Source organism: Orycteropus afer, unplaced genomic scaffold, assembly GCF_000298275.1.
Source record: "Orycteropus afer afer isolate SDZICR_OR568_19922 unplaced genomic scaffold, OryAfe1.0 scaffold00001, whole genome shotgun sequence".
In the NCBI taxonomy this organism is placed as follows: Eukaryota; Metazoa; Chordata; class Mammalia; order Tubulidentata; family Orycteropodidae; genus Orycteropus; species Orycteropus afer.
The window spans coordinates 31993866-32010746 of record NW_006921588.1 but is presented as its reverse complement, the minus strand read 5'-3'; the positions used below and the strand labels follow the sequence as shown (position 1 = coordinate 32010746).

The 16881-nt window shown below is 37.2% G+C and overlaps 1 protein-coding gene across 1 annotated transcript in view; it reads right to left on the bottom strand.

The window, feature by feature from the left end:
- LRP2 (LDL receptor related protein 2) overlaps positions 1-16881 on the bottom strand; it is a 187017-nt gene that overhangs the window by 141954 nt on the left and 28182 nt on the right. The window contains exons 10-14 of the mRNA XM_007953659.1: positions 8868-8996; positions 6532-6704; positions 4014-4237; positions 2897-3103; positions 1138-1340 (exon numbers count right to left, since the gene is read on the bottom strand). Of these exons, the coding sequence (XP_007951850.1) occupies positions 1138-1340; positions 2897-3103; positions 4014-4237; positions 6532-6704; positions 8868-8996 (936 nt within the window). The remainder of the gene's footprint in view (positions 1-1137; positions 1341-2896; positions 3104-4013; positions 4238-6531; positions 6705-8867; positions 8997-16881) is intronic.

Below are 16881 nucleotides of genomic sequence, written 5' to 3'. Positions count from 1 at the left end.
ATATATATGGCAGGCTCTGTCTTCTAACATCAGTGATCAGAAATAATTACCAAATAAAAGTTTAATGCAATTTTTACCATTTTTAAGAACTCTGAAAGACTCTGAAAGGTGAGACAACATCCAAGAGGTTATTCAGTGATTAAACTGCTAAACTAGTATTCAAATCCAAATCTGATTCCAAATGTCTCCAACACAAACCACTTCATACTTCCAAAACCCACTTTCCAAGTAGCAACCATGGAGGCTTACTGGCTTACTACAAGGCTGTTACAACTTTGATTCACCAGATACAGCATATATTTTCCCCAGATGACTACTTTGAGAAATATTCATCTAAATGTGTCATTTCTAGTGGTTTAATTGTTTTTGTTTTTGCTTTAATCAAATTATTTTAGTCTTTCTCCATCCTAAACAGGCTCATCTCTTCAAATGGGAATTTTACAGCTAAACTTGTCTTCCTCTAAATTACTGCTCACCAGTGTTAAACCTCATAACAACATAGTCTATTTTATCATATTGCTTTTTTTTGATTCATAAGCAAATATCAAAAAGAGTTATACACAGTCCAAATAGACATGGCAATGTTCAGTTTAAACAATGAAACATAAACACAATAGAAGATTAACCAGTGTCAGAATCAAAATATTTCTTTTCTTTGATAAGTGACTAGCCAGAGACATGAAACCCAGTTGATCTATGACAGACCTAATGCAAACCAAAGAACAGCCCCAGTACATATATAAGAGATATACACCACCAAAAATGCACATGTAACACCAAAAACAGGCACACAGCCATGCTTTGTTTTGTTTTGTTCCTTTGGCCTGTTTCTTCAAATAACATTACAGCATTAAAACATATTTCTCCAAGTAGAATGAGGATAGTTATCTTGGGATGTTTTCTTTGTGGCTATACCCATGACACTTGCAGGTACCAATAAATGTTAGGTTAATGAATTTCTAAGTTCTTTCTAGATTTGAAATACATCTAATTTCTCCATAATACTCAACAAAGCAACTCTCTAGAAGTAACCTCCAAAGCTCAGGGGATCCATCATTATTTTGAGATGAGCTTTGAGAAAACCTTTCTACCGAGTGCAGTATCAAGTACTGTTTCTAAGGATCTGTGTGAGCTTACCTTTGGGCTGTCTGAGAGAATGGTAAACAGTCACACCATAAGGTCTCAGGGAGGACTGGTAGTACACTTGTGGGTTGGTTTCTGTGAACTTATTTGCCTTCATTACCGCCATCTTTGTCCAATCAGTAAAGAACAACTGCTCTTCGAACAAGCTTATTCCATAGGGATGAGGAACAAGAGAGCCTCCGTGAACTATTGTCTTCCTGTTAGAAAACATATACATATGATTTTTTTTATCTGCTTTATTTTTATTAAAGTGGATTCCTTATCTACCCTTCAATCCTTTAACGGTTGCCCCACATATAAAAGAGCATTTTAAATTCCATAGATGAAAGAAAGTAACTAGAGTATGAAAGTCTGATGTCCCTAAAAATTATTTCCCCCTGCACCATTGACCATTTACCAGCAATTAGGGAGCAGGACAGTGAGTATAGAGTTCAACCCACAATACAAAAGCTGAGAAACACACTAAAGGGAAGAAAACAAAGAGCATAAGGTGGCATATTTAGTGCACACAGTGAAACACTCAATAATAGCATGGTACATTAAGATTAGAGAATGGTTTCCTTTTTTTTTTTTCTTACGCAGCAAATTCCAGAGCCCTGAATGTGACCTGCTAGCAGAGCAAGAGGCAATGATTTTATGATTTTAGATGTACTCACAAGCCTTCTTTGATGTTTTCTCACAGCCAACAAACTACCTAAATCTTTCCAAATCTGCACTGAATTTTTTTGTCTTTTATGTTTTACTTTAATCTTAATATAAAAATAATTTCACACTATATAATATAATATCTAAACACCACGCTGAAAAAGAAAAGTAGGCAATTTGTCAGTTGTTTTTACACAACATAGCCATATTCTTTTTTTTTTTTTTTTTTTTAATTAATTCATGTTCTTACTGTGAGGACCAGTTCCAGTGATTGGTTATAAAAAGAAGTCACAGTCGTTATACCAAATCACTTCATTTAATAAAGCAGAATAGTCTACGAATATAAAATCCAGTCACAAATTACTGAGACCTCCCTTATAGAGATAAAAGAGAGAACAGAGACATAATATTCCTTTCATTGAGAAAATAATAAAATCAAGTCATTTTGAAAAATTAAACTGACTAACTTATTTGCTGAATTCACAAAGGGTAATTTTTCCTGGAAAAATCTGAGCAGGTATTAATCAATTTTAAAAAATATTAGAACATACAACAACACCACCACCAATAGTTAGCTCTAATCAGACTGAGAAGATGAAAAAAGTAGGCCATGGTCTACCCTCAAAATATTGCTGTGAAATACGTAAGTTAAAACTTCCCTTTAAAATCCAAAATATATTAGGGTAGCTAATATATTATTTCCCAGTGGGTGAATTAAATGAATAATAAAGCCTAAAGATAAATTGATCCTTGGAAACAAAGCATAACGGTACCCAGAAAAACATATGGACTCGGGAGTTTTAAAAAAATGATGTGCTATAACTAGGCCTGGGAGAAAAGGTAAAGATAGGAAACCATAGAATAAATAATATTCAGTGTGTGCTATTATAGAACACAAGAAAAGATAACAAAACTCAAAACAGGTCACTTAATGGAAATGTCAACACATTTACCTGTAATGTCAACCCAAAAGTAGTATTTTAATTCTGGTCCTTTCAGTCTCCCTCCCCACCAAATTTATGCACTGTTTCCCAAATGTATAAACCCACCCACTGCCATAGAGTTGACTCCAACTCACATTTAAAAAAAAAAATTAAATATTTCTTACCTTTGACGTCCATCATAAGTAACAGTCTCAATGTAATCAAACCGGCAGTCAACCCAGTAAATACGCTTTGATACTATATCCAGAGTTATCCCAGCAGGCCATCCCAGCTTTGATTTTATCAAATTTTTACGGCCAGTGCCATCCATGAAAGCCCTTTCCACTGTAGGTTCCCCAGAAAGACTTTCCCAATCTGAGAAAAATAAATAACTACAAAAGAAAAACAAAAGATGAAAGAGGTCTGTTATTTTACAAGTTTACCCAGGAAATATTTCTTTAGATTGTGTGTTTCTTATTTTCCTTCTTAATTTCCCTCCCCTCTTCCCTGGCTCTTTCACTTCTCTTTTTACAAATGGAGATGAGGAAAATTTAAAATTGAAGAAGAGTAACACATCAGTCATTCTGGATGGATTCACATTAAATAACTTGTACTAAGATATTAGGATTGACATTCAACCTCAATAAGGTAATGTAAAAGCAGTAAAACAAATAGTTCCAACCTCCCTTTCCCTCTTTAAAAAACTGTACAGTCAATTCATGTTAGAGTTATCATGTTAACAGTGGTGAAATAAATCATGTTTAATTGCACTAATACCATTAGATTGAGTCATAAGAGAATCTGACCTCTCAGTCAGACAAATGTGGCAAATACTAAGAATATAATTCACACTCCAAAAAGATTAAGTATTCCAACACCAGTAGGTGTGCTGTTACTTGTGATCAAAAATAATTATAATTATATTTAGTCAACTTCTTTAAAACTATGAATAAAAAACAAACCCACTGCCATCGACACAATTCTGACTCATAGCAACCCTATGTGACAGAGTAGAACTGCCCCCACAGGGTTTCCAAGGCTGTAAATCTTTACACAAGCAGATTGACTCATCTTTCTCCTGTAGAGTTGCTGATGGGTTTTAACCACCAACCTTTTGATTAGTAGTTGATTGCCTTAACCAGTGCACCACCAGAACCTCTTACTATGAATAAAGATATGAAATGAACATGGGTACTAGAGTACAGAGCCAAAAAAAATCAGAATTAAACTACAATTAATCTAACAGATATCTATGTATAAACTCCAAAAATACAGCAATCAGTGTGGATCCACATCACTTACCCAATAGTTGGGTCCACGGCAATTCCTCTAGGATGCCCCAAGTTTTCAGTGATAAGGGTAACCCGGTCACTTCCATCGAAATTTACCAAGTCTATGCGGTTGACTTTGGTTTCCACCACATAAAGTTTATTATTAATCCAGTCCACAGCCAAATTCTCTGCAGCATCAACAGAAACATTGAGAATTTCTTGGATATCTAAACTATTAATGTCAATTGAAAACACCTGAAAGAAAAAACAAAATTATTTTAATTCTTAGGCATAACTGTGTAGACTGTTTTCCTCTACTTCTGTCAGTGTATCTATTTTGCTTCTTTTAGAACATACGCAGTGGCAAACATAAACATTGGTTTTCTTCTTGGTTTGTTTTGTTGTTGTTGTTGTTTTTCCTTCTAAGCTTGCATTTCCCTTTCTTAGTAGTTATCATTATTAAGACATAAAATCACAGTTCTATGAAAGCCAAACCAAAACAACTTTAAACTAATAACAAAAAGGGCACAATCCATGCTGTATCTCATTTAGCCTTCTAAACAACCCTATGGGATCAGTACTTAATATTAAATAATAACCTTAGGTTACAGACGAGGTAGTACTTTTCACAAAGTCAAACCACTTAAGAGGATTTGAACACAGATTTCTCTAACTGGCCTGGCTTCCTAACCTCTAACCATTCATTTAGCTTAATGTATTTCTGAAGACCTAAAAGTCAACATAGGCTTGCTAGAATCCACATCTAATACATTTTCTTCAACCAACAGATCCTCAGCCAGTCCATGCTGTAAACCTAATGAAGATGGTAGGCATTTTAGGTATCACAATTTTGCCTTCTATAGGTCAGGTAAGAACAACTGATAGAAAAAGCAGTCTGGTTCTATATAGTCACAGGCTTCTCAAAAAGAAAAGTGGCTTTAAGATGGCTAAAATTTTAGATTCAAGAAGCTCTCCTGGCCAAGAAATAGAACTAGGAAAGCCATTGTTATGTTATGGGCCAGACAAAAACATCTACCATCACCTCCCTAACCTCTTATCTTTCCCCACCACAGGGAGGAGATTGGAGAAGAACTTTATTAAATTACATTTTCCAGAGAGAGTAAGAACCATCAAGTGGGGTCCTTTAAAGAAATCAAAGGCCACAGACAGAAATGTGTTACTGGGCCTACCTTCACAGGTAGTTTTTTAAAATTGTAGCCAGCATCCAGAGAGCATGCTGAAAAATCCACGTTTTTAGGTTGGTTGGTTTGTTTTTAATAATGTAAAAGACCTGGCCATACCAGGCCTTCAACACTACTTTCAACAGGGAGCTGGAGTGTGCAGAAAGGGGCTCTTCAGGTGGGGCATGGCTCTACAATTACCCACAATGGCCACCCCTACTAGCTTTTGCTATATGTGACCAGCCCATTTCTCTCATTTACATGACCTTGCTAGAGACTACAGACTTTTAGGATTGCAACCTATAGCCTAGGGGGAAAAGAAATACCTAAAAGTTAGGCTGGTGAATGTTCTGGCCACAAGAACAATGGTATTCATTTTCTTTTAAATATTGGAAATACTTGAATACTTGAAGTAAGTATTTAGCCTCTTACATTTTGTACACCAATGTGTTGGTGCTATTAATTCCCATTTACCTCTCTAAAATAATAAAACAAATGACAAGCGCTAAGAGAAAAATAAAACAATGAAAAGTGCTAATGCAGTCTGACATCAAGGGCACAGCTAAATTCTCTACCATGGGTTTTCCTAAAAAGTTTGATTGAAAAAGGTGTGATTTTTTTTTTTTGGCTGAAAGAGGTGGTAATTCATTGGATGAGCTGTAATCAAATCATAACTATTAACAATCCAGATCTGGTATGTATGCATTCATTTAAATGAATTTTCTGATTGAATTTTTTTGACAAGTTAATTAAAATTTTATTAATGGTACTAAAGGAAATGTAAGATGAAGAAATAAAATCCCAAAACTTGTCAGGAGGCTCAACACTTTGTGTTTGAAAAAACTCCACCACCATTACTCAAAGTTGAAAGCGAATCCCTCACACTTTCCAAGTAAGACAGTATAACAAAATTTTGGCCATAAAACAAAATACTGTCAATATTTGCTACCCAATCTGCAATTATAGTTCCATTTAGAAGATGCAAGCAAAATCTGATTTTTATCGTCCTGGAAAGCATAGTACTTTTTACATTTTAAATGATCAAGTTTCAAAAATTACTACCAAATATCTATCTAGTTTTGAAAGAATGTCTACTATTTCTTTTAATTAGGCTTTTGGACTCCATTTCGAATAAAATTAAAAGTTGCTCAAGGCTTATCCATATAATAGACTGCTTTGTTTAATAGGTCACATGTAATAGTATAGCATGGAAAAGGTGCTGATTAACATAAAATATCTCAAGGGCCTTTTTTGTTAGAAAACAAAGGAACTTTCCTCTCTACACCCCCCAAAAAAGAAAAGCCATCAACACTTTGTGCTCAGGGCTCTATTCAGCTCCCAAGATATGCTCCTGAAATTTCTATTTACCTTATCTTGTACGATGTCTGTCCAAAAGACCCTGTGCAGGTCATAGTGAAAATCCACACCCACAGCCACTCCTCGATGTTGTTGAGAATCTACCAGTATCTGGAAGCTCCTTCCATGAATATCACCAATTAGCAAATCCTGACCATTGGAGAAGATAACAGAAGCCTCTCCAGCTAAATGAGAACGTAAGAGGCATTACTACTCCCGCAGATGAAGAAAGATGATGAAATAACTCACAGTTGATATGATTTATGCTTTTCAAATTCTTTCTTCAATGTTACCTTATTTGATGTTTAAAATAAACCTCAGAGGGAAACCTGTAAGTATCACTCTATCCATTTTACAGATATCCAAAATTACAGATGTCCAAAATGGGCATTTCATGTCCATGTGTAATTTTCAATTGTGTTAAACATAGAAAACATTTTAAGGATTACCAAAATATCACTCTACAAAAAAACATGACAAATCTAAATCGGCTCCACTTATATATGGTCACAAACATGGAAAATAACGTATGTATTATTCTTTGAGAGAAGATTGAGGTTGTCAAGGAATTCACGTTGCTTGGTTCTACAATCGATGCCAACGGAAGCAGCAGTCAGGACATTAGATGACGTGTAGCATTGGGAAAGTCAACTGTGAAGGAACTGTATCAAGTGCTGAGGAGCAAGGATATCTCCTTGAGGACTAAGGTGCGCCTGATACAAGCCATGATATTTCCAATCGCCTCGTATGCATGTGAGAGCTGGAGAATGAATAAGAAAGACCAAAGAAGAGTTGATGCTTTTGAGTTGTGGTGCTGGTGAAGAATGCTGAAAGTACCATGGACTGCTAAGAGAACTAACAGATCTGTCCTGGAGGAAGTGCAGCCAGAATGCTCCTTGGAAGCAAGAATGGTCAGACTTGGTCTCACCTATTTTGGTCATGTTGTAAGAAGGGACCATTCCCTGGAGAAGGATGTCATGCTTGGTAGGGTGGAGGGTCGACGAAAGAGGGGGAGGCTTTCAATGAGATGGATTGACATGGTGGCTGCGATGATGCGCTCCAGTATAGCAGGGATAGTGGGGCTGGCGCGGGATCGGGCAGTGTTTCGTTCTGCTGTGCATGGGGTCGCTATGAGTCGGAAACGACTCGACAGCACTTAACAACAACAACAACATTATTCTTTGCAGTCATGTTTGCAGTAGCAAAAGAAGCAACTATGAATAAAGTTCATCAGGAGACTAGCTAAATAAATTTATGTACAGCCAAAAATTGAATATTATGCCACTATAAAAGATGAGGAGGAGCTCTTGAAAATATATTCACTTTAATAAGATGCAGAACTATGTATATAGTTACCTACCACATATATAAAAATAGGGCTAAATATCTGTATTTGTGTATTCTTTTCTTCACACACACACACATATAAATCAATGTAATTGTTATAAATCAGTAACACCTAAAAGTCACTTTACAGAAAATTAAGTATTTCTATGCAAAAACAATTGAAAAATAGGCCATTCATCAGAAAATCACTAGAGGTACTTAAAAATCAAGTGTGAATTAACAGCTGAAAAAAGGAATAAAAGCGAGATTTTATTATCCAGAAATCCATGGTGACAAAAATGCTTTGAGGGCTCATCTTGTTTTAGCAGATTTCCCCATGACTCTTCTCTATTCCAGTACCTTAAATCAATTCCAACTAAAAACCCAGAATGATCGCATTGCACATATTTCAATCCAAGTTCAGAATGTCCACTGTGAACCACCTGTTCTTAAGTTTTACATAAATTTGCTAAATTTATTATTGTTGTTGTTGTTATGTGCCATTGTCATACCTGACTCATAGCGACCCCTCCTTGGGTTTCCAAGGTGGTATCACTACGGAAATAGATTGCCCAACCTTCCTTCTGAGGAGTGGCTGGTGGGTTTGAACCACCAGGCTTCACTGGTAAGACCACTTATCAAAATTATCTCAATAGATATTTGTCACCTACACTTATGATACGTAAGTTAATTTAAAATTAAATATCCAATTCAGTCAGATACAGATAAAATTTATTCCATGATTAAGTGTCACAGGTGACATAATAGAACCAGCAAGCAATAAATTAATAAATATACTAGTAAAGATCATGATTAATCTACAAACAGGTCCCTAATAATCAAAACATCAAATTAATGTTGACTCATTTCAACAACTGGATTTCATGGGCCACTCTTGATCTGTGATAAAACCCTGTCATCAGCACTGATGCTGATAATTCTTTTGTCATTCGCTGTGGAAGGAGAATCTTAGTCAAAAGTTTACTGTTCAGACATACGACAAGTGTTCATAATTTACTCACAGGAAGTACTCGCTTTGCAATGCCGTTGATGCTCCAAGACATACCCTTCTGCACAGTGGCACTGGTGATGGCCAATGCGGTCTTCACACATCTGGGAACAAATCCCCCATATCTGGCAATCATCATAATCTGCCATATGGAAAATAAACATTTGAAATCATGTTTACCAACATTTCTTGTACACCCTTTGACATGAATCCTGGACAAGATGTGTAGCAATATGGTTATATAAAAAAAAAAAATTAAAAACTGCCATCAATTCTCACTCATAGCTACCCCTTTCGGGTTTCTGAGGTGGTAAATCTTTACAGAAGTAGATTGTCCCATCTTCCTTCTGCGGAGTGACTCGTGGGGTTGAACCACGAACCTTCTGGTTAGCAGTCAAATGCCTAGGCACTACACCACCAGAGTTCCCATAGAATATGGTGATACCCATGTCCAAACAGGCATCCTCTGGTAGTAGCCATAGATTCTAGGTATAAAATAAAAAATAGGAATTCAAGACAAGCATCTTTATACAAGGGAAAACCCAGTTAATTATATGAAGGATAACTTTATAGAAGATGCACAACATTATTTAAATTCATAGCCCTGTGGCATTGCATTTCATTTATTAATGGTAGTTTACAAATATCTGAATTTTGGTGAAATGCTTCCCATCAAAAAAGTGCTTTCCATACTAGTTCATAACACATTTTGTTTCATGACATTGACTGCATTTCCCCACTTGTAACAGCTCTCTTCCTACTTCTTCCCTGTAGTTACCTCTTCCCCAAGTTCTTTTCTATTCATTCCTGCCCCTGAGCTACCTCCCTGTGCAAATACTGCTTGTCTGATCTCCGATGACTGATTGTTCTAAGGAGTGTACCTACCTGGTATAAATGTTCACCCTATATGCCTATCTATTGTCCTGGAACCCACAGGAATGAGTTCAATTTCAGGGCTGAAGGATAACTAGGAGCCATAATCTCAGGGGCTTCACGAGCCTCTATCGGACCAGCAAGGCTGGTATTTTTTATAGTTTTGAGTTTTGGAAGATGAATTTGCTCTGTAACTTTCACCCAAATTACAACAAAAATTTAAGATAATAACAATGCAAATTAAAATACATGGCACCCTTGTGGGGGTGGGACTTTGGAATAACGTGTATGGAATACTGATGGGGGATTGGTCAGTTTTATCATCTTGCTAGGCTTCAAATGAGCCACCCAGAGGCAGAAAAGGGGATCACTACCATCAGGAGAGAAGAACCAGGAGCAGAATATATTCTGTGGACCTGAGATCCCAGTGTTGAGACAGGAGATGGCAGAGAAGCAGAGGCAGTAGAGGCAGCAGAACCAAGATTCCAGCATGAGACAGAGCAGTAGGCTTCCCAATCCATGGAGTAAGAAAGCTCAGTGGCTTAGGGCAAGAGTCTTGCTGGTAGAGTGGAGTGCTTCTCTGGTCATCTACTAACAGACCAGGGCAGAGGCTGAGTCCAGAAAGAAGCATGCAGCTGAGAAGCTGTCCTGATTCATGAACTGTATCCTGACTTATTCCTGACCCTAAACTGTAACTTGTTACTTCCATAATAAACCTCATAATCATGGGGGAAAAAGAAGAAGAAGAAAAAAATAGTGCTCTCCACAAGGAAACAAAAGCACTAATGGACCATGTGAACCCCAACCTCCATGACCCTGAAACCAGAAGAATCAGATATTGACCAGTTACCACTCTGAAAGGGATTACAATAGGAGGTCCTAAAACTCTCAAAATCATTTAAAAAAAAAAAGACCAGGCTTATTGGTCTGATAGAGACCACTGGAACTCCTGCTGAGAATATGGCCCTTAGATGCCTGTCAAGCTAGGAACTACTAGGAACTAAACTAAACCTCCTGGCTCAACTTCCAGCCAAACAATAGGCAAGCCTATAAGGTGAACAATAACACCAGGAAGGTATGCACACCCCTTCAATGCACATTATAACAATCAACCATACGAGATCAAAAGGGCAGCATTTGCTAAGAAGACATGAAAAGATAGGAAAGAAGGGCAAAAGGGAAATGGCAAACTCAGGAGGAAGTGGGAAGAGTGCTGTTACATTGTTGAATTTGCAATTAATGTCACAAAACAAAATGTGTATGAACTAATGGACAGAAAATCAATTTGGTCTGTAAACTTTCACCCAAATCACAGTAAAAATTAAAAAAAAAAAAAAAAGCTTTCCAATATGATAGTCCCTGTGGTTAACGTAATTAAAATTCTGCTTCTCTGGCACATTTGCCACGTTTCTAGTGCTCAGTATCCACAACATGATTACCCTAGTGAAGAGCATAGATACAGAACATTATGGCAGAAATTTCACTGGACAATGCCACTTCAAAACTAAGACCTGCCTTATGTTCAGCCACTCAAGAAGACACAAATATGCAACTACAATAAAGTGTTTGGAAAGGTGTATTTGCCTTTCCTCTTAAGTAAAGAAGTCATAACCAAAATTCATTTTCAAGACATGAAAAATATCTTCTCATAATTCATTAATTTATTATTCAAAGTCAATTATGCTACAGAGCTCTGTTCATTGCCAGAGAATTCCAAGTTACACTGTATAAAAAGAGTTTCAATATAATTGACATCTGAACAACATAATATGGAATAGGCAAAACAAAACAGCACATAGAAAAAGGCATGATGGGTACAGAAATGGTCCTGTCTCGGAAGATGTGTGCCAAGTATCTTCTGTTTGACTCCAGATTCTCAGCTACTCTCCACTCTCCTCCAGACTGCTCTTTTCCCTGGCTGTACTAACAAGGTTCCTGTGTCCCCTGGCTTCAGGAAATTCTCAAGTAAATTTTAATTTCTGAAATTATCACACTCTCAGGTCTACAATTCTCCAGATTTCTAGGATCCGATTACTTCTGCAACAAATAGAAGAGTTGTGAATTGGGTGACTTCCAACTAGAAAAAAACAGGAAGACCATGGGACTAAGCTAATGGCTCCAGTTGCCTCTCCAGTCCAACATGGGCCAGTATATCTTTCTATCCAAGGACTGTGACTAATGAAAGGAAAATTTTAATACAATTTGCAGATGACAAGGTAAAAGGACATGTGGTTATAGATGGCCTTCATTGATCAATTTCTACTGTGCCTGCTCCTCAGCCCTGAGAAAGTTCCATCTGAGGCTTCGCTCCAGTAGGAATGAAAGTACAGGACATTCGTACTCAGATCCCCAGAATGTCATGACCTCATTTTGAATGCAAGACCCATGAGACTATGCTTAAAAGAGTCCAGAGTCTCCCTGGGACTAGGAGTTTGGATGTTAAGCAGAAGGAAACCCAAGGTGCAGAAGTCATAACTAGAAATTCTTGGGCATTAATCCCCTTTTCATTATCTGGCTAAATGATTAAAATGCTATATTTTCTATCACTAGGGATAAAAGTGAAGGCTAATTAATAACCATCATCAACTAAAGTGAAAACACGAAAAAAGAAAGGAGAATTTAAGTGTTTTCATGAGAGTACAGAAGATAATGGAACTACATAAAACACTGAGAAACACTCCTTGACAAACCTCTCCCTCCCCATCATCTTACTTTTTATTCTCTGTCCTCTCCTACCAGCAATTACTGCTTTGGAAATAATTCAAAGACATCTTCAAAAACAAAAATCTTTTTAGCTTAGACTCTTTGAACACTCTGATATATCTGGCTGAGTGAAATCCCACCATGCTGAATGACCTTCCTGCCCTCACTCTGCACCACGATGTCATTCTGTCAACAAACAGCATGTCCTGTCAATCAGAAACAATGAACCCAGGCAAACTGCTTCAGCAAGCCACAGAGGTTCCACCACCAGGTCAAGACTATCAGAGGCAGATGAATGGTACAAAGACACAAGATTTCGTGTCAGGATTATTCAACTTTATTCTTGATCATCACTGAGGCATTCACTGGGAAGCCATGTCTCAACTGATAAACATTGCAGAGGTTTCTAATACCTGAGTCCTCTGTAATGAGTCAGCCATGCAGAGGAGGACAGAGTATTTGTTCATTTGAAATGCTTGAGAAAGCAAACCAAAACAGCAATTCTCCTAAAAGCTCAGTTGAAACAAGTGTAACTAGTTTCATAATGTCATGTATTTAAACAAAAGAGTTCTCTTTACAAGGTGAGTGAAATATAGTCTTCTTTGAAATAAATATGGAATAAATGATACCTCAGATTCAAAATTCAGGGGCAAGTGATGAACAGGCAAGCTCACAGAAAAGGTCTCTGTAAGTAGCAGGGGGCCTCACATTCACAAGGACCCTCCAATGTAGATTTTTGAGTCCAAATGGGGTTGTCTGTACTAAAGTCCCAAGTATATATTGACAGAACTAAAGGAAAATATTATGGAACTTAAAACTACTGCACTATTATTGGCCCACAATATCCCCAGTGTCCTAAGAATTGACAATTTTATAAATCCTGAAATTATCTGGTACACAGTATAACACTGGAATTTTCCATACACTGATTAATAGCTTAAATGTAACCTCATGATGATGGATTTTCATTTCTTAAGGGGTGCAAAAAATTGAAGTGACCCAGAACACTAATAGTTAAGAAGCCCTAGACACTTGGAAATATAACCCAAGATTCATCCCAGATCAAGATACAGGAAAAAATGTTGAAAAATGTGCTATCTGGGCTTTAAGGTAGAAAAAAGATTGAGAAGGGGGTGTGGGACATCACAAGACTGAATCAGAAATTCTGAAAGCGCAAATCACTTTCACTGAAAAGATTTCATGGCCTATCAAGTTCCAACTGCAAGGCAGCCAAGTTCTAACTCTTCTTTGGGGGTTGTGAGAGAAAAAAAAAGAGAAAAGGTGACGTAATACTGAGAATGTGTCTTCTGGTATTTCTACTGGAATTCCTTTTCTACTAGAGAAAAGGGAAATGCCTAGAGAACTAAAAGACTGAAAATGGGATTGGCAGCTGGGTGGCAATAAAGGGGGGCGGAGGGGTTTGACATTTCCCAAAGACAAAGGAGTGGCTTCACACCACTCAGAGCAAAAATGGAGGCTGCCCTCACAGGGATGCCAGGAAGCACAGGCAGTGGTTCCAACACTGAAAATCCCCTTAAAAAATGAGGATGTTCTTCTGAACTTGAAACCACCTCCAATGTAGTAATAATGTAATAACAGTAACACAAACAACGTTCTGGAATTTAAATTAAATTAATGCCACTTGTACATCATAATGTTTGACTTACAAAATGTTTTGAAATGACTGATTGGTCCCATAAGGGATGGGGGTGGTGTTTCTTCTGAAATAATTCAGAGATCTCTCTGAGTCTCCAGGATCTCTGGGTCTGTCTTGCATATATCACTTGATTTTAATATATCTTGTCAAATACAGTTACTTAAGAGAAGCAATTGGATTGAAACACTGTCCTGATATCAAAAACCTAAACTGTGTACTTTGAATACCACAAAGATACCTCAAAAGCCAGGGCTTCAAACCAGTTTTTCCAGGTTCAGTCATGTCTGATGAAACAAAACCAGAATGGACTCGAGAATTTGTAAAATGTGGGTGTACCAAAGTGATAACCAGAATGGGAAAAATTATCAGTGAATGCCCTGCTACAAAGTAGAAAACAAGGGCAGTGTATGCATTGCAAAGCAACCAAATCTCTTGACCAACAGACTTAGAAACAACAGTGCCCAGCTCAAAATGATGGCTGGCCATATCACTCTGAATGAGTGCCCTGGCAATAAACCAATCTCTTGCATATCAGGGTCTGCTGTGATTTCACTGCATCTGAACTGAACTGGTTCGATCCAGTTCAAAATCATTACCTCAAATAGATTGCTTGACTGACTTTAATATTCTAGTTTTTCTTGGCATGTGACAGTAAATGAATCCCTCCAATATTATGTTGTTGTTGTTGTTATGTGCCGTCAAGTCGGACCCGACTCATAGCGACCCCTCCTTGGGTTTCCGAGGCAGTATCACTATGGAAGTAGATTGCCCCATCTTCCTTCCAAGGAGTGGCTGGTGGGTTTGAACCACCAGCCTTCTGGTTAGCAATCAAGTACCTTAGCCACTGTGCTACCAGAGCTCCAATATTATAGTTCTCAATACCACCAAGGAATAGATTTCTCATAAGCTCAATGTGCAAATTTCTTTCTGACTATGAGTAATTATTAAGATCAACTATATTGGACAATGGAAGCTCTGGTGGTGTAGTGCCTAAGGCATCTGACTGCTAACCAGTAGGCTGGAAGTTCAAATGCACCAGCCACTCCTTGGAAGGAAGACTGAGCAATTTACTTCTGTAGAGATACTAAACTGCCTCAGAAACCCAAGGAGGGGTCGCTATGAGTTGAAATCAACTCAATGGCAGTGAGTTTGGGTTTGTTTGTTTTTTTCATATTGAACAAACTACATCACAAGCTATGAACTTCTGCAAAAGTATTTCTTCTGCATGCCATGTGTCTTTTTATCCAGAAAGTTCTGAAGAATTTTATATTTTATATTTCTAAGGATTATGAAAAGAACACAAATATTCTGGAAAGTTCTGAATAATCTATATTCTGGGGATCCACAGATGACTCCAAACTTCATTTTAAAGAACAATTTGTTACTTCCTAGATGCTGGGAGCTCTGGTGGCATAGTGCCTAGGCATTTGACTGCTAACCAGGAGGTTGGCAGTTCAAACCCACCAGCCACTCTAGAGAAAGAAGACTGGGTAGTCTACTTCCATAAAGATTTACCACCTTGGAAACCCAAAGGGGGTCAGTGTGAGTCAGAATCAACTCGATGGCAGCGAGTTTTTTGTTGGTTTGAGATGCTGGGAAGCAGTGAACTTCGGTTTACAGTGATGAAAAATTTGGTTAAATTGATTAAGGGTAAAAGTTGTACAACTGATTAATTTAATTCATATCATTAAGCTGTATACCTGAAAAGTGTTGAATTGACAAATGTTGTGTGACATGTTTTTACAACAACAACTAAAATAGCTGCTGATGCTGTTTATGTACTTTATGGGATTTGTTTTCTTGGTTTGTAGGTTTAAGGTTATGGTTTCATGCACACCTAATCAATTAGCCTAATATTGTTTTTAGGGCTTCTGTTCCACCTTCTAGTTCATTGTATAATATCTTGAGTGGTCCTCCAAAGTACAACAATTAGTATCTATTCTAGAGCAGCAGAAGGAGGAGGAGCATCAGGAGTCAAAAGGAGAAATGGCTTGTATGCATAATTGATTCCATGAACAACTGCCTCCTATGCCATGACACCAGAACTAGATGGTGCCCAGTTACCATTACTGAATGTTTTGATCAATACTTCTACAGAACAATACTGATAAAAAGGGGGAAAACGTAGAACAGAACTGAAAATTCTCATGGAATCCATTTCAGGAGTCGCTGAAGCAGAAAAGACCTCCAAAACTACTGCCCCGTGATAATATGAAATTAAAATTAGTACCCCCTCCTAAGTCTTCTTTAAAACAAATAATAGTTTAACTTAATTAGTAAAGAATACATGCCTTGAGCATTGTGCTTTTTATTAAATATACATATATATATACATGATTGACACCAGCAACTCAAAAGATTAGATGAGAAATTTAGAGGGCAGTGAGTTTAAGTTAATGGAGATGGAATAATTTGAAAAAGGTTAGTGAGAATGGTTGAAAAACATAATCTATGTCACTGAATTGTACACGTAGAAAGTTCAAATGGTTGAATTGTTGTGCACTTTACTGTGTATATTTTCACCAAAAATAAAACAGCATAATTTATTTTTGAAAAATCAGAAAGCAGGAAAAAGAAATAGAAATCAAACCAGTAAAAAAAAAATCGTTCAACTGATAGTAGGCCATGTCTAATTCTCCCATTATAAGACCCCATCCTATGGTTCAACATTAGAAAAACAATCAATGTAATCCACCACGTAAATAAAACAAAGGAGAAGAACCACATGATCATATCAATTGATGCAGAAAAGGCATTTGATAAAATCCAACACCCATTTCTGATCAAAACTCTC